The sequence below is a fragment of the Molothrus ater genome, chromosome Z (assembly GCF_012460135.2).
Source record: "Molothrus ater isolate BHLD 08-10-18 breed brown headed cowbird chromosome Z, BPBGC_Mater_1.1, whole genome shotgun sequence".
In the NCBI taxonomy this organism is placed as follows: Eukaryota; Metazoa; Chordata; class Aves; order Passeriformes; family Icteridae; genus Molothrus; species Molothrus ater.
In genome coordinates this window covers 23,945,597-23,970,389 of record NC_050511.2, presented here as the reverse complement: position 1 = coordinate 23,970,389, position 24,793 = coordinate 23,945,597, and the positions used below count along the sequence as shown (strand labels likewise).

At 42.5% G+C, this 24,793-nt stretch overlaps 1 protein-coding gene across 1 annotated transcript in view; it reads left to right on the top strand.

Moving 5' to 3' along the window:
* Positions 1–4,708: 4,708 nt before the first annotated feature.
* Positions 4,709–24,793, top strand: part of IQGAP2 (IQ motif containing GTPase activating protein 2) — a 125,004-nt gene continuing 104,919 nt past the window's right edge. Inside the window, exon 1 of the mRNA XM_036403702.2 lies at positions 4,709–4,775. Coding sequence (XP_036259595.1) covers positions 4,730–4,775 — 46 coding nt within the window. The 5' untranslated portion in view covers positions 4,709–4,729. The remainder of the gene's footprint in view (positions 4,776–24,793) is intronic.

Genomic DNA, 24,793 nt, shown 5'->3' with positions numbered 1-24,793 from the left:
GGGGGAGGCAGTAACCCAGCACAATTCCCAGAGCTGATCCCTTTCCCTGCAGAGACAGCTGCTTGCAAGACCCACAGCAGACCTTAGAGGCAGCTGTGCTGGGGACACTTCCTGATTTTGTGTTCCCTAACATAGCCTTGAGCGCCTCTTGACCTTTGAGTTGAATTCATAAACACAGCAGCTGTGGCCTTTTCTCTGCAATGCAGACAAAATTATTAGTCTAGGTTCACCTTCACTAGTCCAACTAGTATCCTTGTCACCACATGGGGACACCAGCTCATGTCCCTGTGAGTCACCATCACTTTGGTGACCTCTGATATCCAGCAGGGCTGAGGGACCCCTCCCACCATCCTGAGGCACTGAGAGTTCATTCCACCAGTTCATTCCCTGGAAGCACAGGGAGCATAAAGGGCAGCAAGACATTTTTGGTTACAGCACACTGGTGTTGGGTCTGCACAAGCACCGTGTGGCACGTTCAGCTTAAGCTTGTCAGCCTTTAATTAGCTGTAAGAAGGAAACAATTGAAAAGGTCTTTGCAGTAACTGGGAGCCTGCCTGGAGCTAATCTTCTTCTGTATTGTGCTGCAGAGATTCAGGCTGACCTGCCCTAGGAGCAGCTTCCCCACTCCTACTCACCAGGCCAATCTCTCCAGCCCAGATTTTCTCTCCTGCAAAATTAAAAAGAATATGGACTTTCTCTACAATAGCTAATAGGAAACAACAACAACAACAGAAAACCCCAAACAAATCAAAACCAAAGCCACCAAACAAAACCTCTTCTAAATTAACAAATGCAGTTTTCCTTTCTGTAGGACAAATGCAACCAGCCAAGGCACATTATGTAACAACAAATTCAGGTATTGTCACAGAAAAAGTGACATTAAAACCTCTATTTCCAACAAAAAGCCTAGTGTCTCTAATTACCTGCATGTACTTGCGTCACTGCTACATAAGCCACCCAAGAATTTCAAATATCAATATCCTTCACCATATAAAATCTCTCTGTACACAACAGGACTGTCAGAAAACTTGAAGTAGCAGAGGCCTCTGCAGTTTTTTGATCCATTTACAGGCAATGATACATAGGAAGGGTACATTTTTATCCCTCCCTTCTTTCAGCTTATTCTCCTCTAGACTTTGAGCAGTCCAGAGTGCCTCTGAACACACAGTTGTTGTATTTAAATACAGACTATTCATTCCTAGCTGGCTCTCACATTCTGTCCCTACTGGGGCACAGTGTTCCTCACAGGCAGGTGTGGAAGTTCGAGCTGGATTGTTAGTATGAATGCAGTGGAAAGCATGTTATCCACAGTGTCCTTGATAATATGGTGAGGACATTGATCTTAAGCTCCATTAAAGGACCCAGAGTATGAACAGGAAATGTTCACATTCAAACATTTACTCTAGATAGCTGACTACACTGATTTCTTTAGAGCATACTCCTTTGTAACATATAGAAGTAGAGTGCTTGTGTATTTTCATAAAAAAGAATGTAGTGTCCGTAGTGTTAGCTCTGGTGTAGGCTGCCTAAAATCTGTGGTTCACTTTAAATCTTCTACTGCACTCTGGTTTTTTCCCCATAAGAAAGTGGGAAAAAACACAGCCTTTCTTGCAGGGAACCTTTCCAGCCAGTCACAGCTGCAGTAGGACTTTGGAAGGCCCAGAAGGAAGAAGGAGAGGAGGGAGGTGCAGAGGGGCTGCTCCCCCACCCCATGCAGAGCACCCAGCAGTTTACAGGGGCAGGCTGCAACTTCTCTGCCTGGTTCCTTCCAGAGGTGTTTAAATCTTCATACCACAAACAGCTGATGGAATTTGCCTTTAAACTCAGAAAAGTGGGGATTAACAAACCTAATGCAGAATGTCATGAGCAGGCCTGTGTGGCTGCTGCTTGTTACTCCAATATTCTTTTACCTGTCTCAGTTCCCACTGAGAGCAGTTGTTTTCTGTCATGCCTGGTGTTCTGCAAGCATTACAGAGGTACTGCTGCCAAAAAAACATTCTCACTTCTCCCTACCCAGGCGTTTCATTTCTTACCCTGGTCTGCCCCCTGCTCTAAGCTGGCACTTGCATTCAAGGGGCAGCTGTGTGAAAGCAACAAACCAACTGCTAGCCTAAGAAATAACCCTACTAAGAGAAAAAAGTTATTTTTCAATCCGGCACAACTATCTGAGTCCCCATGCAGTGACAAAAGTGCTAGTGCCAACCTAGACCAAGCACACCCATGGAGGAGGGGGAGGGTGGGGACACATTGCAGGCACAGGGGCTGAGAGACAGGGAGGAACATTTTCTCAGCAAAGGTGTCAATGCATGTGTGTGTGACATCATGCCTGCACACACCCTTGACTTTTCAGCAGGTAGGGGAATAAGAAAACTCACCAGAGACTGGCAATATCACACAGAGACCCTCTGGGGCTTTGGCAGATTGTTCCTTCAGGACAGAGACCCCTCCGTTACTGTATCATACCACATCTACGCAACCTGCAGACCAGGCCAAGCCCTTCTCAGAGAGAAGTGTTGTCATTTGAAGCATGATGCAGTTGTGCCAAAATGAAACTTTTCAGGGGGAAAAGGCTCCTTGATTTTAGTCAGAAAATATATTTTAAGAAAACTTTGAATTATCTTTCTTTGACTAAAGGATAAAAGAGATGGAGAAAGTGTTCTACAGTGCATTCTTGACTTAGGCTATGTAACAGTATAAACGGCTGTAGAAATGGTCATTTGAAGCAAATGCAAGATTTTCAATAACTCTTTAAATTGTAGAAGCAAATTTATTCTTTTTCATGTTGGGTTTGTTCACACACTTTTTTATACAAGAGAAGAAGCAAGTAAATGGGTATTTGTTTAAAATTCAAGAAAGCATTCAGAAAGCCAAGTGTGAACCGCGGCTCTACTGGTGCTTGCATCACACACCTCTGCTGTTAAGTCATCCTCCCTGATCTCTGGGGACGAAGGAAAAGGTAGCAGGGGAAATCAAAAGCACCTCAAGAAAAAGACAATGTTTCCTCTGAGGTGTTGTTTTTCTCCTGTGCTCTGTCAATCTTTTCTTCCTCAACAATCCATGCCTTAAGTACTATGAGGAGTGTCTTTCCCTACCTCAGCGAGCTGTGCCCAGCCACAGAGGAGACTCTACAGATCCAGCAGTGTTTTATTTTGAAACACAAATGACTAAAATCTTCCAGACAACCTGCAAACACACAGGTTAAGAGTCACCTGGTAAAAAATGTCATTAAAATACATGCATGCTCAGGTGCATTTTGTCCCACGGGCAGGCTGTGGCTGTGCAGAGACACTACCTCAACCTGTCTTCCATAAAACTTCATGGTATGGGCATAGTGACTTTCGAGAGGGTATAGTCCTGCTGTATAATACACTGCAATTTGAGAAACCATCTTCAGGTGCATTTCATAGTGACCTGGGAGCCCGTGGCCCCAAAATGTGAATCATTCATTCATGGACTTGCTGCTCAGCTCTCCAAAATCAAGCCCTCTCTGTCAGAGACACCCTGGAGAGGAGTCTGAAATCGAGGAACATGCCTAGCTCCCTCACAAAACTCCTTAGAAAGGAGCAGCAACATGCGACAGGTCCACACAAGTACACCCAACTCCAAAAGTGCCTGCAGGTCATGGTGATGGCTTTGTGGTTTGGTAGAAACGCTGCTTGTTTGAGTGAGAATTTTTTGAAACAGCAAAACTACAGGAGGGAGTCTTAGGCTTGGTTCTTCACCTCTCTTCAAAGTCCACCCGGCCAAAACACCATAGGGGAGATTCCTTGGCCTTCTGCACTGTGGAATTTGGTTTATTTAAACTGTTTGGTGGTTTGGGGTGGTGTTTTTTGGTTTGTTTCCCTTTCATTCAGAGGGTTTGCATGGATTGCTGATTTGGGGTTCTTTCCTGCATTTGGGAGGGAGGGGTTTCTGCTTTTTGATTTTAGGACTCTTTTTGTACTCATTTTATTTTGTTTTATTCTGTTATGTTTTTTGAGAGGGGGGGTTATTCTGCTTTTATTGTTTGTTTTGCTTGCATTTCCCCCCCCCCCCCCCCCCTTGTTTCACCAGCTCTTGGGGGCAGTGGATTTAATTTCTTTCCACTTTATTTTTTGGTTTGCTGGTTGGGTATGTTTTGTTGTGTTGTGGTTTTTCTTGGGTTTTTTTTTTTTTATTTTGCCCTGGGCCTTGCCTTTTGACTTTTTTTTTTTTTTTTTTTTTTTTTAGTTTGTTGTGTTGTTGTTGTTTGGCGGCCTTTTGGGGTTCTTTTGTGGTTTTGGGGGTTTTTGGTTGTTTTTTTTTTTCCTTTGCTTTGGGGCTTGGGTTCTTGTTGTGTTTTTGGTTTTTTGTTAGTGGGGGGTTTTTTTGAGGGGGGGAGGATTTTTCTTTTTTTTTTTTGGTTACGTTTTGATTTATCCTCCCTTCTTTTTCTTTCTGACCTGGCGCTTTTCTGCCTTTTTTTTTGTTGTTGTTGTTGCTGTTGTTTGCTTGGGGTTGCTTTTTTGTTTTGTTTTGTTCTTTCCCTCGTCTCTCACTTTCTTTCTCCCCTTTCCTCTGTCGTTCCGCACTTTCCCCCGCCCGCCGCGCTCTCCCGCGCTCCGGCCGCCCCGGCCCCGCCGGCCCGCCCCGGGTGGCCCCGGCCCGGCGCGGGGCGGGCGCGGCCGCGGGCGCAGCAAATCAGCGGGGCCCGGGCCGCGCATAAGAAGGGCGGGCGGGGGCCGGCGCCGTCCCTCCCGGCGGCGGCAGGATGCACCATGAGGAGCTGGCGTCCCTGCAGCGGCCCCGCTACGGCTGTGAGTGGGGTCCTGGGGGGCGTTTGGGGACCTCTTCTTAGGGTTTTTTTTTTTTGGGTTATGTTTGGTTTGGTTTTTTTTTTTGGTTTGGTTTTTTTGGGGTTTTTTTTGTTTGGTTTTTTTGTTTGTTTGTTTGTTTGGGGTTTATTTTTTTTATTATTTTTATTTCCCACTCCCTTGCTGCTTTCTCGATTTAAAAGAGCGAGTTGAAGGCAAAATAAAACCCGCCCAGCAGACTCTGCGGCAGCGCGCAGCGCTCCGGCTCCTTTTAAGTTAGCTCGCAGCCGGCTCCGGCTGGGTTTAGAACATGTTTTCAGGGGGCTGCGTTTTGTTCTGTAACTTTGTGAATGGCTTATAGCTGTAATTCCGCATTGCAGCTCGGGAGTTTCAGATTAGAGGTCGAGCTTCGGGTTTTAGTGTTGTAACTTGGTGTTACAGGTATGGGTTTGGATTTTAACTTCGTAACTTGAGTTATGACTGCCGTTTCAGGTTGTAACTTGGTAACCTTTGGATTATCACTTCGGAATTTCGGATTATAAAATAAACCTTTGCTTTCTAGTTTTATAACTTTGTCTTAGACCTTTGCAACTCTGAAGTACTTGGGATATGGGGGGAGACCGTGCAGGTACCAGGCATTTCTTTTCGGAGGGGGTGTAATTACTTCCCAAACGTGTGTTTAAGGAAAACCCTTGAAGCACCTTGCCTCCTCCTGCTGCTGGTCTCTCCCGCCCGTGCTCTGCCGTGCTGGGATCTTGCACCAGCCTGTGCTTTTCCCGGCTCTTGTGGGCCAGAACAGCTCAAGCCCGTGGCTGTGCCATTCCTACAAGAAATGCTTCTGATACTTCAGGCATTGTAAAATGGGAACACACAAATTATTTGCAAAGTTCTCAACAACCCTGGCATCCTGTTGTCTAATGAGCAACTACCCAGTTCTTATCGTACTGGCTTTGTCTAAAACCGGTTTTGAAACCTCCCTTTAGAAAGAAACACAAAACTCCTTAACAGTGTTAAGGGCCACCTAGATTCCACCTAAGACAAGTAGAAAAAGCTTGGCAGTAAGACCTTCAGCTTGCAGGATGCCATGCTCTTCTGAGCATTTCTCCTCCTTAATGACCGATTCACCTTATTGATGCCCTCTATTGGGGCAGCTTGTGGAACCTGCCTGTAGGTTCGTTTTTCGTTTTACCCAGTAGGTGGATTACATCCTTGTGAAGGTGTTTGTTCACTGGTTACTACAGGCATAGTCTGAGTGCCCATGGTGTCGTGTTAGCAAAGGTGACTATTTTGCTTGTGAAACCAGTCCTCCCAGCTGCTTGTGCCATTGCACATATAGCTGGGCAGTGTCCAGGTGTGCAGCATCGTGCTCCAGCCTCAGCTTGGATACTGCCCATCTTGTAGAGATGGGGAAATGTTTGTTGTATGCCCATGAGGACTCCAGCAGCAGGGGCTTTCCTGTGTAGATCTGGTGTGGCTGGTCTCAGGATATATGGGTCTGGACAGGTAGAAGTCTGTGTGTCATGACTTCTGATAAAGGCAAAGATTAGGCTTTGACTTAAAGCAAAGGGCTCATCCTTTGAGTCTTATTCCTGGCTGGGCGCTGAGGATGGCATTACCTTATTGCCAGAGCTGCTCAGAGTATTTTAAGGATTGTAGCCCCCAATTATTATGGGAAAGAATGACCATGTTAAGGACACTAAATACAGTTTTGAAGATACGGTCTGTCCCCTCAGTGCTTATGCTTTGCTATGGTAGTTGAGAGCATTTTGTTCTAGTTACCATGGGGATGTTCATGTTCTGAGTTGTAGCCAGTCTTGGTGTCAGGTCTCTCTGCCCCAGGTACAAGAGTGGATGAGAGTACATTTGTCTTTTCTAATGGTGACTCCCCTCTTACCAGTAACTTCTGCTTGCTTGGGATCGGGTAGTAATTCTGTCCTTCCCTGAGTGAGAAGCTGTGGCTGCTGTGCCACACTCCTTCCACTTCTTTTTGGAGTGAAATTTTTGCTGCAGGAACCTTTAAAATAATATTCCTTTCAAGAGAGTAGGCAAAAGCTCTTGAAATATGCCAGACTGATGGCAATATTTAAGAAAAATACACCAAAAAACTCCATGGAGATCTCTTTACTTTAAAGAACAAGCCATAGCCTTGTCTGTAGTGACAAGTTGAGGTGCATGTTTGGGTTTTTTAGCCTGTGTTTAGAGAAATACATATGTTTTATCTGCATTGCATTTGGCTGCCATCTTGAGAAGCTAAGAGACCCAGCACCTTAAAAAAAAAAAACAAAACCAAAAAAAGAAAAGGCTCCCTAACTAGAAAACTAACGTTGGTGTTATGTGAGCTCTTATGAAAGCCCATCATAAGTTGCAGGTTTCCTACGTAACTAAAACTTCACTTTGGATTACTGACAAACAGTAAGCTTTGTTGAGAACACCACATCTATGCTGGATTTCCTAAGGAGTTAATAAGTTGTCCAAGTTAGGTGATCAAATTTCTAAAACCACTTGCTTTAGTGACCTAGAACTGTTTTAAACATTTAACTTAACTTGGACTTTTGACTTTGGCTTCAAGTTCCTAGCAGAGTTTGTATATTGCTCTGAAGAATGCTAGCATTTTACTTTCATAACTTTCTGCCAGGTACTATATAACTGGTGCGTGATTATGAGTAGCATTTCACTGGAAGACATATCCTGAACATGAAGGAAGTTGTACATTGCAAGCTTTGCTGATATAGTGACACAAAAAACATCTAGGAAAAAAAATGTTAGAGCTGATCATTTTCATATTTAAAGTCAGGAAATTGATGAATGAAATCCAAAAAGACAGTCCCTTTCTGGGCTGGTGCTAATTCAGGATAAGCATGGTTCATAGGAGAATCAGGGCTCAGAGCAAACTCCTGGAGCCTTCCCTTGGACTATTAGGGCAAAAGTTTTGTGGCTTCCTGGACCACTTGTTGAAAGGTGCCTCCAGCTCTGCTTGCTGTCAATAGCTTAAAAGAGATGCAGAAGAGATTTCTGTTGGTGCTCCACTGAGCCCTTCAGACAGATATTTATCTCCAGTACCAATTCAAGTGAGAATGTCAAATTACAAGGAAGCCAGTTTATCCAGCTGAAACTGTGTTAACAGGCACGCTGCAACTGAATTTACATAGTGGTTTCCAGTCTGGCTACAGCTGTTGCCTGGTTTATTTCTCAATCCCAACACAATCAGAAGCGGAGGTTCACAAAACTGCAGAGAATTGGGACTTATATTACAACTAGAGGTATGAGCCATTTTTATAACTGTGGAAGATTATGAAGACAAAAAAAGTATACATCTCAGATGTGCCTCATAGACTGAACATGGGAAGACACCAAATCAGGCAATGGTGTGTCTTTGAGAATGCTCATTTCCTGACATTCCCAGCTCCTTTATAGCTAGTTTTCCCTGAAATCTGTGTGCAGAAACAAATGTTTAGGTTTTTGTGAACTATCTGAAAGGCTTCACTGCACTTCCAGGAATGTAGTGAAGCTATGGAGAGTGAGTGTCTGGATTTGAAAAGGATTTTAGGCATTAACATGCTCAGAGTAGCTGAATCAATATTGAATGCCCTGAGTCCCTATCTACTGAGCTAGGTGCTCCAACATCAGCAGATGCTTCTGTTGGAGGCACAAATAAGTCTTCACCTCTGCTGCTGAGATCAGAAAGGTAGCTTCATGGGACATGGATGATGAGTTAAAACAGGGGAAAACAGATTTTGGTATCCAGTGATGAGGGCATTGCTTGTGCTTCTGGTGCTGGCTCCCAGAATTGCTGCTGTTTGGCACTAGGAGTTTGGAGATGAGACATAAGGAGCATAAAGCTTCATGAGGGAGTGCTGCTCTGCCTGTGGAGACAGGCAGGGCAAACCTGAAGTGAAACACAGCCTACGCCTCTCTATGAAACTATACCTAGCTTCTTTGCTCAGCAGGATGTGAAAGTTTGCAAACCAGTGGCTTTTTGAAAAGCTTTTAACATAAAACACTATAAATTTGTCTGCATGTCTAGTAAGTGCAGTGAAACAAATGACTCTTTTTCAGTCTAAAAAGGAGGAAATGTCTTTTGGTAAAAGTTCCATAGGATTTTCCTAAGTGAAAACAGATGGGATTTTGGGGTTTTTTTTAAATGTTTTTTGAAACTTAAAAAAAAAGTTTTGCTGTGTCCTATGCATATATATTCTTTTGGGTGTATGCTTTCTTGTAGTGCCTGTGACTTATGAGAACACTTTTCTCCTTTTTTATTGATGGGTGTTATTTGGCAACCAAATACACTGTTTATCTCTTCCACTCTTTTTGTAGGTTGCTAATAATTAAACCGCTGAATGAGAACTCAAAAAGTTTAACTGCTTTGTTGAACCAAGTGCACATAATTCACTTGGTAGGAGTGGTTCTCTGTGTGCTTTTTGTACAAAGCAGGTTCATCTCCCCTGAAGTCTGCTGGTAAAGAAAGGACAGAGCTATGTTAGAGCATGCTTAAAGCTGCTTGAATGCTGTTGAAACAGGAAATATTAATATTGCACTGGAAACAGGATTTATAGCAAATGTGAGCGTGCTACATCAAGTCCAATACTTGAGGCAGGGAGTAGGAAGCATGCAGGTTTTTAGCTCACCTCTTCTGTCAAGTGGGGCTTGTTACATAATTTTTCCAGCTCAAAGTTTGCTCGATACTGTTGCTGGTTCAAGCTGACTATGTTTTACTAGGAATAACCCTACAGTAGAAAAAAAAAAAAAAGCCTGTCAGTGACAGGCAGGACTGGTGGGTCATATTTCAGTGTGATGATAAGCAAGAGTGCTCTCCTGTGCTTGCTCCTTGCAGGAAATTATTAACCTGCTGTGTTTGCTTCACTTGTTCAGGCTGTTTTGTTGTTTTTCTGGAACAGGTATCCTTGAACTACTGCATGTTGTGGAATGAAAGTGCAGGCACTGGACAGGGGAGGAGATGTGCCCACCCTGGCCTGGGGACCGTGCCTGGGGGGGCAGGGGCCAGGTGCCCCCATCCTGGGAGGGATGCCTGCTGTACACGCCTCATTTGCTGATCTCTGATAAGACAGGCTGATACGAGGGCTGTGTCCTGCACAGCTCATTCTTGGGTCAGCACTTCCTGCACCTTGGCACTTAGGTTCACCTTCAGAAGACAGCAATGTTCCCTTCAGAGTGGTGCCAGTTGGGCTTTGAAGAGGTTTGCTGAACATATACTGCCTTATTTTTATTGCTGGGAGGAGAAGTGGGCTGCTGAGTATCTGATACAAGGATGGGGTTGTGGTGGAGACCAACATGTTGCCCTGGCACTACTCCAGTTGAGTTTTGCCAGTTGCTGTGACGCAGGACAAGAGTGCCCTGGCCCGTGGTGGTGAGGGGCTGGTGGGGCAGGCAGTGCCTGCAGTGTGTTCTCTGGTGGCCAACAGCCTTGGTAAGGTAGCAGGAGAGGGAAAGAATGGGCTACTAAACCAGATGGCTGTCCTACAAACTGCACAGTGAAACACTTAGCTTCTAAATACGTTTTGAAATGTGTAAGCAAATAAACAGCCATTAAGAACTTGTGCTGATGGCTGATTTCAGTGCTGAAATTACAAATTACTGTTTCACTCAAATGAATATGCACTAGCAAAAAATACTTATCCAGAGGGAATATGTCAATTCTTTATCACTTATTGACCAAGCTGAGGTCATCTAGACAGAAATTCTTCAGGAATCAGATTCAAGGAGCACTTCAGAGCTCTGACTCACAGCAGCTGGCAAACTGCTGCCAACCCATAAAGACTTTCTGCCTCCAGGTGTGGTCCTGTCTGCCAGCCAGGCTCCAAAGCTGTTAGAAACTACTGTCCTCATCTCAGATGCTTATCTTGGCCTTCGTGTATAAGGCTAAGCAGTGTATGAGGCTAAGCAGTCCGTGGCTTCTGCTAAAGAGAGTGATGAAGGATGTGGTCTCTGCCAGTCCTCTCTTGTGGACTCTGACCTGCTTCTTTGAAAGTGCAGTAAAAGCTTTTGTGGCATCTAGCAAGGTATTTAAAGCAACTCTTACCAGGCTTCAAAGTGTGTAGAGGAATTTGTAGTCATGCATGCTATCAATCCTCTACTGTCTGTTCCTCCTGAAATGAATAATAATAATGAACTCCTGCATTTGTGCTTGATTTATAAAACTGCTCTGTAAACTGATTATATTTGTGGGATTGGACTCTCCTTTTTTGGGAGGAGAGCACAGATTAATCCAGAGGCAGCTGGAATGGGAAATGCCCAAATTCTGTACAGAAGTGTGCTTCATGAAGGCAACTGCTTTTCCACAGGGTTGTAGGATTGAGCTATAGGCCAGTAAATGTTTCACTTGTGTTTTAAGGGCATTGTTTCAAAGATGTTTTGAGGAATCATAGCTGAGTACTGGGGGTACCTGTGCCTGATACTCTGGCTGAATTACTGCTTTGCTGCAGCTGGTGAGGTTTCAGCAGCATGAACTTGTCTTCAGCTGCTCTGTCATGCTGCTGAAGACAACTTCACCTCTTGCCAGCCTGAATACCCAATCTGTCAGGAAGCTAATCTCTCCTAGCAGAGCTGATTTGCATTGCTGGATTTGCAATTACCTCTGGTCTGTGCAGTGGGTGACAGCAGGTCTCACAGCTTCACTTGCTGGCCAAGGCAGGGGGACTTTCTGGCCAGGTGGGGCTGTGGCAGACAGAGTTTAGAGGTGTTAAAATTGCCCTGGAACCGCACCCTGAAACTGTGGTTTTGAGTGTGCTTTCAGTCAACTCTGCTGGTGGAACAAGTGACCTTGACTCCTCCTATGGAATTATTTTTGGCTGGATTAGGTCCCCAGTCTGGTTTGCAGCCTGCAGGCAGGTCTGCCAGCATGATGGAGTAGCTTGAGTAGAGATGAGCACCAGCACCTGGAAGAACAGCAGATCAAGTTAAAGTTGTGCTACTGCTGCATATAGAGATCTGGAAAGTGTGCATGCAGTGGGGCAGGAAAACGTGCAAGCAGAACTCAAAGGTGGACTGGAGCACACAGGAAGGAGTGTCACATGCATCGCCCTGGTGTCCCCAGCTGCCTCTGCTGCGGTGCTGCTGGCAGCCTTGTGCCCTGTCCGCCTGATGCAGCTGGGGCTGCTTTCAGCTCCCTGTTGCCCAGGGAGTTTTGAATTGCAGAAATATTTTAAGGTAATCTTGTCTTTAGTGCTGTAATTTCACAAATCCATGTCAGTAAAGGCATGGCAGTGTTTGCCAGGCAATGCTACAGTGTTAAGAAAATTTGAAGAAACTGAGTTCTAAACTACCCAACGAAGAAAGAAAAATAAATGCTTTTTTTACACTAAGTGAAATTCAAGATGCTTTTGCAACCTCTTTTTTTTTTTGTAGCTGATAAAATTACTCTTGATTTGTGAGGCCTCAAAGCAGGGGATGAGATGTAACTTGTGGTATGTGCTGCTTATTTCTGTGATTTTTATTTTTTCAAGACTAATTGATTTACCTAAGCTACAACTGGCTGGATGGTATCTGTTCAGTGGTAAGCAGTTTTAAAATTTCATATCTTTTCAATACAGTGTGGCAGAATAAGTATCAGCATGAGTAGGTTGTGGTGTAACTGAAAAGGAACAAGAAGGAGGGTAGAGCAGGGATTATGTTTAGAGAAATCTGGGGCAAAGATTTAACCAAGGAAAAATGTCAGCTGTTTTAAAATGAGGCACACAGTAAACATGATTTCACTACATCTGAGCTAAGAAGTTGTTTTGAATACTGCTTTTCAGGCCACAGCAGAGCACAGATTTCTTCACTGTGATTTAGTGGATGCTGGGAGAAGAACCAGCCTTGGCTTGGCATTCGAAGCTGCATGGCAGCTGATTATTGAAGGTGGATAGATAACTGACCTACAAGGACTGGATGGGACTGCCTGCTAATTTATATCACCTCTGACTATGGCAGTGATGTTTAACAAATGGCTTAGAGGAGTCCAGAAAATATACAACTTTTTATCACTTGTGAAACCAGCCCCTTGTGCACCAACGTATATCTACACACAGAAAATGAGAAGTAAGACCACATGGTTTTGCTGAAGATTACACAGATATGAGCTGTCCTAGAACAAAATGAATCAACTTTCTTAGTACTGTAGTTAGTAACAGGCAAAACAAAGGCCGGTGTTTCCTATAACTCTGAACCATGGCAATAACACTTAGTATTTCCTCTTTTTTGGGGGGGAAGAGGGGTAGGAGGGAGGTTTTTTTTGTTATGTTGCTGCCAAACTTAAAAAAAATTAAGTAGCTTCATAAATGTTTGCAGAAGTTTCTGATAAAAACAGAGGTGGATTTCTGTAATGTTCATCTGTATTCTTTTTCCTGAAACTGTGTCAGGAAGCTGCTGACTGGTAGGCTGCTTCTGTCCAGGCTGCAAATGCTGCCCATTGACAGGCCTGGACTCCCCAAAAGGACAAAGAAACGAGCAGTTAACAATTTTGGGTTCCTATAGAAGTAGTAGAAATTGTCTCTAGTAGCTTCTCAGGCACATTTCAGATGCAAATTTACACGTGATCAAGTTTTTTAATATCATTTCCTCAAGTTATAAAGTACAGACTTTCTTGAAAGTTGACCATTTGTATGAAAACTGTTACAAATTAGGTAGAAGGTATTTCACATGTGCTCACACTTCACAGCCTTTAGTGCTGAAGCCAAGAAGAAGATGAATACTTGTGATGAGCAAGGCTTCTTGTGACAGTGGGTCTATACAAAAATAGTTACTATACAGAATAGGAATGGTCAAAACTCACCTGGGTAAGGTACTGCTGATGAAGCATATTTCTACACTGCTCCACTCTCTCTAGCAGAAGTAAGTGCCTCACTTTAAGAAAGCTGTCCATAGAGTGTGAACTGGAAACCAGGGCAAAACTTGGAAGAAGAACTGCTAGAAGCTGAGCAACTGACTTGATTTTGTGAAGAAGTGCTTCAAGAAAGAAAGCAAACTGCAGCTATACAAAAGATTATATAATTCTGTGCCCAGCCCTTATGCATGGCACAAGGGCCGAAATTTCTTTTTTGGATAGAGACTTCAAAAAGTGCAAACACATAACTTAGTTTGGTCTTAAGTTTTTGTTGCTCGTACTGCTGTTACCATAACAGTGATTGAAAGCTAGTTATGCTTCCTTTATTTTGAAGGTCTTAATATTGCTGTTTCAAGCAAAATACTTGGGTTTTGGGTGTTTACATAATACTTCTGATATGCTCCTGATATTTTTATGCAATTGATATTTAGCATTGTCACTGTGATAGTTCTCATTAGAGGAAAGCACTCAAGGTCATGAGGAGGCCTTCTTGAGGTCAGTACTTGCTCCATTAACCCCAAAATTACTTTGGGTTATAAGGCAGACCTAAACAAATAATGTGAAAAATTAAGTTATTCAAGATGCTATGAACAAAGTTTCAGTTTAGAGCAAATTTAATAGAACAAACACTCACAAGTTTTTTAATATATGGTTTAGGTAAAAATTTATCTTTTGGGTGCAACTGTCAAAGACTTGTCCTGGAAATGGAAGTACTTGGTTTATTGATATGTTAGGAGCAATATCTAGCTCACTCTGTATCTGATTTTGCAGTGATATATGCAATGATAGATGTGTCATTGTCACTCAGAACAGCTTCGAGTTTCAGTAAATACGTACTGGATGTACTGACTTAAAAGGTCAAGATTTGTCTGTTCTTTTCAAACCTTGCTCAAAGGTCTGTTATTCAAGGCTCAAACACTTTGTGATTTTGCTCTCACCTGTGGTTCTAACTCCTGATGATGAAGGAAAAAATAATTCATATTACTGGGTATTTATGCAAGTAAGAAATAAGGGTCAGAATTGTCCAGAAGCTCTGTGGACAAGTGCCCTACAAGCAATGCCTGCCTGTGCACCTGAAGTGACCTACCAGGGACTACTGGGAGGAGGTTACCCTGGAGCCAGCAGTATCAGCTCCAATACTTTAGCAAACACTTGCTTATTACACAGTGAAAGCAGCCAGGCAGGCCTCAAGTGATAACCGAGGTCATTGCTGGCCTGGCACTGCCCCTGAGCTGAGCGCTTGTACAGGCACACTGCATTTGCCTTCTTCCTGCAAGAGTTGATCGTCTCGCCACGAAGCAGGAACAAAGAAGGTACATCTTCATCATCTGTGCCTTTCTGCCTCTGTGTGGACCAGCACACTCAACAAAGCCGAGAGGTTTTGGAGTGAGGTTCTAACTTATGAGCCTGATGTTGTGCCTCTACCCTTTCTTTTGTGGCTTCTGCTTGTGCTGGGCCATTTCAGCTGTAGAAACAGTACTGAATGCACAGCAGTTTTGGGACTTGTTCAACAAGCAGCTTGGCTGTCTTCCGAGGGGAGTCAGGAGTGCTGGGGAGAGGACAGGAGTTGCCATGGCTCTGTTCTTCTCTGCCTCTGAGTGCCCAAGGGTCCTGCTCATCACCTAAACTTACCATATCTATATATAAGTATTATGCAACATATGGCATTTCTTTATGTTCTTGTGAATTGGAAGTAATTTTTGTGTTTAAACCATTCAATCTCATTGTCTGGGTCTGTAGCTGCAAACTGAATTTTCAGTTCTATTGTCCCGAATACATAAGTTTTTTTTCTCCCCACTAAGATTAAACAAAAAAATAAAAAAAATCCATTGTGCCTTTAAGCCAGAGAATTTTGAATTACAAACTTTGAAGATATTGTGACCATAAGAATTACTTAGGAATTAAAACCTAGGCAGAGGTAAATGTGCTCTTGCAGTTTAACCTGATGGTATAATCACATACTTATATTAGTATCTTGAAGGAAAAATGTGCTGCAACATTTCAGGTATTTTCTGGAGCTCCTTTCAGAATGTGGAAAAAGTGAACAGATGGTTCATTCAGACCTTGGTAGAAGGACCCTGCAAAAGACTGGCTGTGAAAGAACCAGAAGATGATGAATTGTCAACAGTAGAATAAAGACCAGATGTCAAGGCTGAGGGTTTCTACACAGCAGTCTTTTTCATGGCAATTTCCAATTTACTCAGTGATTAAGTGGTGCTCTTGCTCTATGGCTTTTCCTAGGCAGGTGTTTCAGTCCTCTGGAGTCTCATGGCCCAGATCAAGACTCCTAAAGCTCTACAGTATGAGTTACTTAGTGACCCAGACACGGCTTTCTCTGCAGATTCTCTTTTATTCCAGAATTCCTGCCTGTCATCCTAATTTTCTGTTCTTTAAGCTACACATTACCACATTTCTTTCAGTTGGTTACTGTACTGAGAGTTTGGTGATAGGAAGCTTTTTGGTTTCAGCTGTCCAATGATCTGAATATTGAATCCATTAGGTAACTCCTTCCTCCCAAACTTCTTTCAGAAGGTATAAGTTTTTCACCCCTTCCCCTCTCTTTCACTTCCCCTGTCCCTGTTCTTGTCTTCCTCTTTATTGCATTCAAGTGTAGCCTTCCCTAAACAGCCCCTGGGTAGAAGAGGTTTGCTACAAGTTATTTATGAATCACTGTTCTCAAGTAGCAATCACTGGCCTCAAGTTGTAATGCAGATCAGGTTTTTTTTGCCTTTTCAAGACTGAAACAGAAATTGAACAAGGTCTTGACTTAGCCAGAAAATGTGCAGTATTTGCAGAGCACTGTCTTAATTAGCTATTGTTTAAATGCCTATCTGTCTTTTGAATTTCTACAAAGTAGTAGCAATAGATGCAGAAAACATTTGTGTTATGCTCTTCATTTCAAGTAGTTTGCCTTTGGTGAATCATCAGTAGCTCTTGTCAAACACGCCTACCTTCCTCAGGTAGGGTCCTTTTTTGCCACAGTAAGCCTTGTGATTTATTCTGGCCCTGTGTGTTGGCTGAGGTGTCTTTAACAACACAATTAGGGTGATCTTACTGTTGCTAGGTCAGAGGTTTTGCTGTGCAAATAGCTAAGAGGAGCGCCACAGAAGTGTAGGTAGCCGTGTGTGTGAACAGACACTGGGCAGACAAGCCTGAATTTGAATTTCCCACTGCCACTGTAGTGAGTTCTGTCTGTGCCCTACCCTTCCTACTGATGGTCTCCACCCCCACTTTCCTGTTCTTCCACTCCTCTTCTGCAGTGGCTTTCTGCCCTGCCACCAATGTTGATGGGTGCGGTTGTGGCCTCAGGCAGTGGTGTGATGTGATTACACACAATGAAAGCTGCCTTTGGGGTTCTGCAGAAGGCTGCATGCGCAGTCACCTTTCCTGTTAACTTGTTGAGACTCTTTATTCCAACTGCTTGCATAGGGATGAATGCCTTTTGGATTAGTTGTTTTTGTTTTTTTGGCATCATCATCACAGTATTATAGCGATCACTAGTTACTTGTACTTTTATGTAGGTGTGTGTATACATCTGACTTATTGATATATGTGCAATTCTCTTCAGAGAAAAATTAAATATAAACTGCCTAATACTAGAAGTAAATTTGATGGCATTTTTAGGCAAAATACTTGCATTTGTCTTCTGTCTGAATCTAATTACAGGGTTCATACCAAGGCACATTATAGACACTAGCATTTTTCTGTCTTTCATAGTTGCATAGTGCATTTTACTAGCCTGGCAAGATTAAACTGTCTTGTTATTTTGTTTACAGTCTGCTTGCATTAAGTTGAATTGAGGTCACAGTAGGTAAAATGCAAGGAAATGGAATCTGTATGGTAAAATTTTGGCTATTTTATTTAGGATTTTTAGGTATATTACTAATAAAAAGGAAACAGGTTAAAGTAATTCCAGTGAAATGAGCAAAGCAAAAGGTGTGTCAAAATACATAGAATTCAAGATACAAGTTCCTTATTTAAGAAAACGGCAAATGGATAAAGGTGGTAAAGTAACCCTTGACTCTTTGTTTTCTTATGAACTAATCTCTGGAGAAGGAAAGCTTCTGAAAGCTGCCTTGAAGTTTGGCCGTGCTCATGTATTTGGACTAAGCATGTGGAGATAGTATGGCCTGTGAGTGAGAGAAGTAGCTTGTAATTGGTGTTCACTGCCTCCTCAGGGTCCATCATTGTGAGATCTTCCTTAGACTTGTGCCTTTTTTGGGAACCTAGACTGAGGGTTTTTTAGTAAATAGTGAGTATGAGTAAAGAGTGTTTAAAAAAAAAAAGTGAGTGAAGAGTGCTAAGGTCAATTGTCTAAGTTGACCTAAAAGTTTAAGGTCACAGAAAGGAGCTAGAGTTTTAATGGTGTTTTGTGAGCACCTCAGTCTTGGGAAAACCTGTTGTGCCTTGAACTGACCAGCTAGCAAGGTATGCAAAGATAAACAGTTAGTATTTTATTAAGCAATTACACCAAGTGTGCTGTAGACTGTGAGACCAGCAGTTAAATGTTGGTGGAAGTGGTTGAGCAACAAGCTGATACATTGCATTCCATGTTTGTAATCGTAGATGGCAATACTTGCAGCTAAATTAAAACGGTTGGGTTTTCATCGGCTTCCTTCAGTTCCTTACTTTATCTCCTTCTTCTTCCAAACATACTGAACAATTATAATGAAGTTAAGATAAAATGAAATGTTTTATTTCTGCACAGGGTTAAATTACTGTACTAAGAAAGAAATGTCCATTCTCTAGTATCATCATACAGTAAGGTTATGTCAGAACTACTTAGTGTCCTTTAATATTTACCTCTACTGAAGTCTCATGTGATGATACTGTAGAAAGCTGGAGGTTTAAAAGCAGAGTACAGGATGTGTACCCATAAGTAGAGAATTGAATGTTAAACTTTTTGGCAGCATATGTAGTCACTTGCTCAATGCCAAAGCCATCTTGTGTCTGTGGTTAAATGAGATTTTTTCTAAACTTTGTGGGGATTGAAGTATGTTGAGATGTGTCTGAGGAGCCCTACAGACTTTTGTCAGTGTCTGGCTGAAATGAAGTGGTTTTGACAGTTGGGTTCAGGAGCATGGAATGTGGTTGCTGTTGCATCACTGTCCCCTTGTATGATAGTCCCAAGGTCCATGTATTGCAATAGCACTCAGTATCTGTAAATGGATGTGGCTGGCCTTGTGGTAGCAGATACACATGACTGAAATAAGACCTTTACCAAGGAAATGGGAGAAGGAGGAGGACTTGGGAAAGTAAATGCACAGGAATGAGGCTCTCTGGGAAAGCTCAGGGGAAAGACTGATTTAGCAAATATTTTTAATTTTATATCAGGATGTCTTTTACTGGATATCTCTGTTCAACACTCCCATGCTAATGGTGTGTGTTTGCTTTCCCTGTTTGTGCAGTGTCTGGCAGTTAGACGTAGTCCAGAACAGTGGCCCTGGAGATCCTGTGTGACACATAATTTGCAAGAGTGGATAATATCTATCTGCTGGCCAGAAGATGCATTTATATTTTTGTTTGAAAATACATGCATGCTTTCACAATGAAATAACTAGATTAGGAGAGATACGGCCATTTTTAAGGGAGAGAGTAGTTCAATGTCAGAAATATTTGACAAGTTACATATTGAAGACCCCCACTCTTTAATTAAGTGTATTAGTCTACTCTCTCATGTGAATCTGCCCTCCAAGTTCACAGCTGCCATAGGTTTTTCAGTGCTTGCAGTGTCTGCCTTTGTCTAGAGACCTTCCTGTGAGCAAATTTCAGGGAATGGACTGAATGCCCCTAACTGGAGACACAGAAAAATGTTCAGGCCATCTGGTCTCATTGCTGTGAGACGCATGCTAGCTGCTTGCATTTGTACTTTTTGACAGAAGTCTATAGAAAGTTCTTTTCATCAGAGCCTTAACTTATTCATCCAAAGATAAACAGCTTCCAGCATAAAATAGGTAGGTACAAAATACCTTAATAATGGAACACTTGCAATATGTTTTTGGTGCTGTAATGCCATTTTTTCTAAGTAGCCTGTTGAATTATCTCTGTTCACATTGTTATAGTTGACACACTTGCTTCTGCTTATTTAATAAATCATTACATTGGATACCTGCAAGTTGATATGGGAGTGGAGGCTCAGGGGGGAACTCCATCTGCTTGTAGCTTTGAGAATTGTTTTTCTGATATCTGTACATGAATTTTTCCCCTGTATTTTGCAGCTTCCTAGCAGTGATCTGAGCTCCTGTCCTGTTGCAATGAGGACAGCTCGGGTGGCAGTGAGCCTGCCTCAGAGCATTGCCAGCTCAATCTGCTCCATGTATGGGGCTTGGCTCATGCAGCACATGAACTGCCAAACTAGGAGCAACCATGGAGCTGAACTGCCCAAGGCAGGCACTCATGGGATGCTAAGTACCTGAGAGTATGAATTTTACTAGGAATAAAAAGAAGGCAAAAGATGAGTTTATTGGCCTCCTTTAAACTAGGACAAGATAGTTATATATTCTCTCATTACATAAGGTTTTAAGTCACTGTGACCATCTAAAATGCAGCTAGCTTCTTTTTGAAGCTACAGCAGTGAATTGTGATAACAGATGCCTAAGGTCCTCTCACTACAGGGAGACATAAATGGGATGCTGCCTAGATCCTGTTGTACTGGGCTCAGCTGTTACTGGGACTGGCTGTGGCCAGCAGTCAGTCAGAAGTTTTTGTGCAAGAAAGGCTCTCTGGCTTTTGTTTTTGCTATAGGGTGGCTCCAATGTGTACTTTTGGATAGGGGGTATGAGCTTGGGAGGAGGAGGCAGCAAGATGTAAGGGGGGCATATACAGAATTTGCCAAACTTCTTTCCAGTGAACTGAAACATTGCCTTGCCTTGCTCACTGTGTGGCTGCAGACAGCTGAGACTGCAAAATGTGCTTTAGCTAATGTTTAATTCAAACGCTCTCGTGAAAAACTTTTATCCCAGCATTTTATAGTATGTACTCCTGTATCTTTTCTTTCCCCAACTCTGACTTTACAAATTCTATTCTATCACCGTAAGAGGATTTTGTTCTCTCCATAGTCTGTTATGTCTTGTTCATTGAGCTTCCCGGTTGTGGTGCCAAAAGAGCCCTCCTCCTTATTGCTCACGTCTTGCTTTCCATGGGAAAAAGTCTCTGGTGGCAGGAAATTGAGGGGGATTGGCCCTGGGAAATAAAAGCCTCTATTCCTTTCTTTGCCTTCAGTGTAAGAAGTCCTTTGATATGTCTGTGGTAAATGCCTTATTAAAGGGTCTGCCTGCTAGGAGCAGCCACGTGCTATTCTTGAACTGTTGCAGATAGTCATATGTGTGAGAGAAAATTAATGACCAGGAAGCCTTAAGTGCTGTTGTAAGTTTTGCAGTGTTTTTTTTTTTTCCAGCAGCAGTTTTTCCAAGATAACAAAACCTGTTTGATTATACCTGGATTACTTAAGGATTATGCTTCAAGAAGTGTTCCATAAATTTGTATTTAGAAATGGTAACAAATATTACTTTTCCATGCATGCTTTTTTGTTACATATTAATTTAAATTTAACACTATTTAAAAGTACAGTCCATGGACTAATTTGCAAACTCTGTTGCATGTTAGATCTGTGAAACATCTCTTAGTAAATGTAAATTCAAACCTAAACTACTGTGACCAGCAGGTCAATGGAGGTGATTATAGCTGCTCCACTCCAGCCACAAAACAGCCCATCTGGAGCTCTGCATCCAGCTCTGGGGCCCCAAGCATAGGAAGGATGCTGATCTGTAAAACGGGTCTGGAAGAGGAGGCCACAGAAATGATCAGAAGGCTGAAACGTCTGTCCTGTGAGGAAAGACTAAGAAGATTGGGGTTGTTCTGCCTGGGGAAGAGAAGGTTCTGGGAGAGCTTATTGTGGCCTACAAGGAAGATGGAGAGGCACTTTTTGTAAGAGTATGTAGTGATAGGACAAGCAGAAATGGCTTCAGACTGAAAGAGGATTGATTTAAATTAGACATTAGGAAGAAATTCTCTAAGGGTGGTGAGGCACTGAAACAGTGATTAGATTTCCAGTAAGCTCAGTATCAATGTAAATTATCTCTGTGGTCTTGGGACCCCCAAAATCCTTGTCATAGATGTAATATGAAGATGAACTCAGAACTGGATGATGATGTTTAGAGAGACAATACTTGTTTTTAAAATTCCTCTGTAAAGTGACCACATCTCTGTGAACCTGAAGTTTTGATTCTCTTTCTGGATTCTGCTAGTAAGGTTATGGCTCCAGTGGCCCTTGTGCACCTGGGCTGATTGCTAGTTTCAGTAATAATATTGCATCTTCAGACGTGGCGGCTCTATTTCTGAAAACTTGCTCAAATCCAGAAATTTGAAGTGTTTTCATGTTGTCTACTAACACTGAGTCTGAATTAGTAGATCCTGCAGGCACCGTGTTGACTGTAGGTCATGGAGTGCCTTGGTTGAGTTCTCAGCTCTGGCATAGCTTCAAGAATTTGCCAACAACTGGAGTGGTTGTCTTGGATCAGGGCACATCAGAAAGTTTTTGCAATTGACAATCAGACCTCAAACATCAATTAGTCCCAGATACTGTCTACACAGGGCAATTTTAGGATGAGGAGGGTGCGTGTAAGTACGATGTGTCTGTTGATGGAAGATGACCAAGTCTTCAATTTAGGAAAACTCCTTGGTAAACACTTACTTTTGTGCTAAATATGTAGAATATACATACATAGGAAGCTGTCCGTATAATGTCCCTTTATTTCTGTTGTATCAGTTGTGGGAAGAATTGGAAAGTTGGTGTGCTGTACTGAGTACCAGAATAAATCTCCCGTGTGGCAATTTACTAAGTTTTAGTATTGCTCACTGTGCCATGTGTTTCATACACATTCTTCCTTTAGTGGTTTTTTTTTTTTGTGAAGAAGTGTCTATGAGTGAACTTGGTATCTTAGCACATGTTTTATGTCTACTGACTCTTGGCTAACCCAGAGTTAACATCTAAAATGAATTGAAATAGCTTTAAGGCTAGTATTTTTTATTAGATCTTGTTGGTTGTCCAGATGTGCTCCTAATGTTCCCCCTTCAAGGGAATTCCTCTGAATTTGAAGTTAAGTTCACATAATTAATGAATTTAATCATAAGGTGTTGTTTGCATGACTTTTCCCCTCAGTATAACTTTCATGGAGAATGTGTCTTGTTCTATGGCATTTGGATTTTCTCAGCTGGAAGATTTTGTGTCAGGATCCGGCTTGGTGTAGATCTTCAGGTGAAGCCCAGCCCTGATTACTCTGCCACATAACACCCTTTATTGCAGCACTCTCTTCTATTGTGAGCTGAGCATTATCAAAGTGTTACTGATATAGCAGAAATATGTTTATTCTTTCATCAATCTTCCTAGTCTTCTGACTAATACTTGCTCTGTTAAGCAGAAAGACTGAGCTTTCTGTCTCCAAACCAAACTTGTTTGTCTGTTGAACTTGGTGTGGCTGGCTTGATGGATGCTCTCAGGATGTTTGAAGGAAGAGGTACACAGGACTCTAGTCAAAAGCTGAAGCCCTTGCCAAAATATATTATTATAGACTAGACTTTAAGAACCCAAGTCTTCAAAGTAATTGCCTCTGCAGCTCAGTCCTGAGGCTACCTGCAGGTTGTTATTTCTGTTTCTAAAGTTGTGTCTGCACCAACTCTTGATGTGATAGCACAGTTGCTTTGAAGCCAGTATATGCTGGAGGGTAAGTGTGTAATCAGACTTATTGGAAGCTGGTGTTGTAAGAGACTCCTCCCAGGATTAGCACTGTAGGTGTTGGCATTCCCTGTGCTCTGTATTTCCAGTGGTCAGATATCCAGCCCAGAAACTTTAGCTGCTTTGGCCCAAACAGAAAAGTCTGATTTCCAGCTTGTGGGCTGCTGATACTCCCTCCAGAAAGGAGCTGGGTTTTCCACTTCCCAGAGTGTACAAGTTACTTCTTTTTGAATCTTGCTCTTACCTCTCATTGTTGCAGTGTTTGCTAAGCAGAGCAACTATTACAATTCCACAATATCTGTTGGTGCCTTCATCCACTCTCTGAATCAATCTTTGCAAATAATTTTAATGAGGGATTTGAGTTTGGCCAGGGCTGCTTGACCTAGGATACCTTTGTTGGGTATGTGAGGCACCGGAGGACGTGCAGATCCAGGACTAAATTGCAAAACATTAGTGTTACTCAGGTTAATTCCTAGACTGATACTTAATCACATGGGTCATGTGGTTTCCTTCACCTATATTCAGACAAGCTTCCTTTTTTTGGATTTGCTTATGGCTGTGTTGAGTTGTCTTTGGAGGGCAGGAGTAAACAACTGTTAAACAAGTTACAAGGAACAGGGCATGGGAATTGTCATGGGGGGATGAAGGCTTGACCTGGTATTGGCTGTCCCACTCTAGCTGACAGTACCACAGCCAAGCAGGGCAATCAGCTGGGCTCTTCTGACAGCACTTGTCTCCACTTGTGAGCACTCATAGCTGGGAGAGCTTTTGAAAAGGGGCCCTTGATCTCAGCATTGCAAACAATAAAATAATATATTATGTTTCAGTGTCATGGCTCATCAGTTTTTTTCCCTTGCTCTGGGAAGTCAGGAGCCCTCTGCAGCAGAGGAGCTCTGCTGTGGAGTCAGAGCAGCCTGTCTGGTTGTGCTGATGGTGGTGAGAGCAAGAGCAGTATTAGAGCAGCCTCCATGGCCAGTTTGCCAGGCACAGTGCTTTACCATCTGCATCCCATGTTTGCCTCCAAACTAACTTTTGGTTCATGGCAAGTGATATCCTGATTACAGTATCTGAGACCTCATTTTAGAGTGAGTCATGCTTATTGGAGCTACCAGACTTAAAAGAAACTTTGAGCAAGACAGGTATTTGTTTGATTGGTGTATGAAACATCTGGGTAATTAGGAAGAGCAATCTTAAAAGCAAAAGAAGATGAGAGATATCAACTCCCATATGGTCATTAAAACTTAAACTACAAAGCTTGAAGTAGCTATACAAGACCTTAACAAATGTATGGTAGCATCAGTCCAAAATGTGGATGTGTAGTGTAATTTCTTTTGTGTCCTCATTAAATGCATGTGAGATAATTTCTCTGGCTCTTGGTTTGTTTTTTTTTTGAGGTACAGATTTCAAGGTATGCAAGTACTTGCAAAACTCGGAGGAGTCCTACTGTTTTTAAGTGCCTTTTACCTTAGT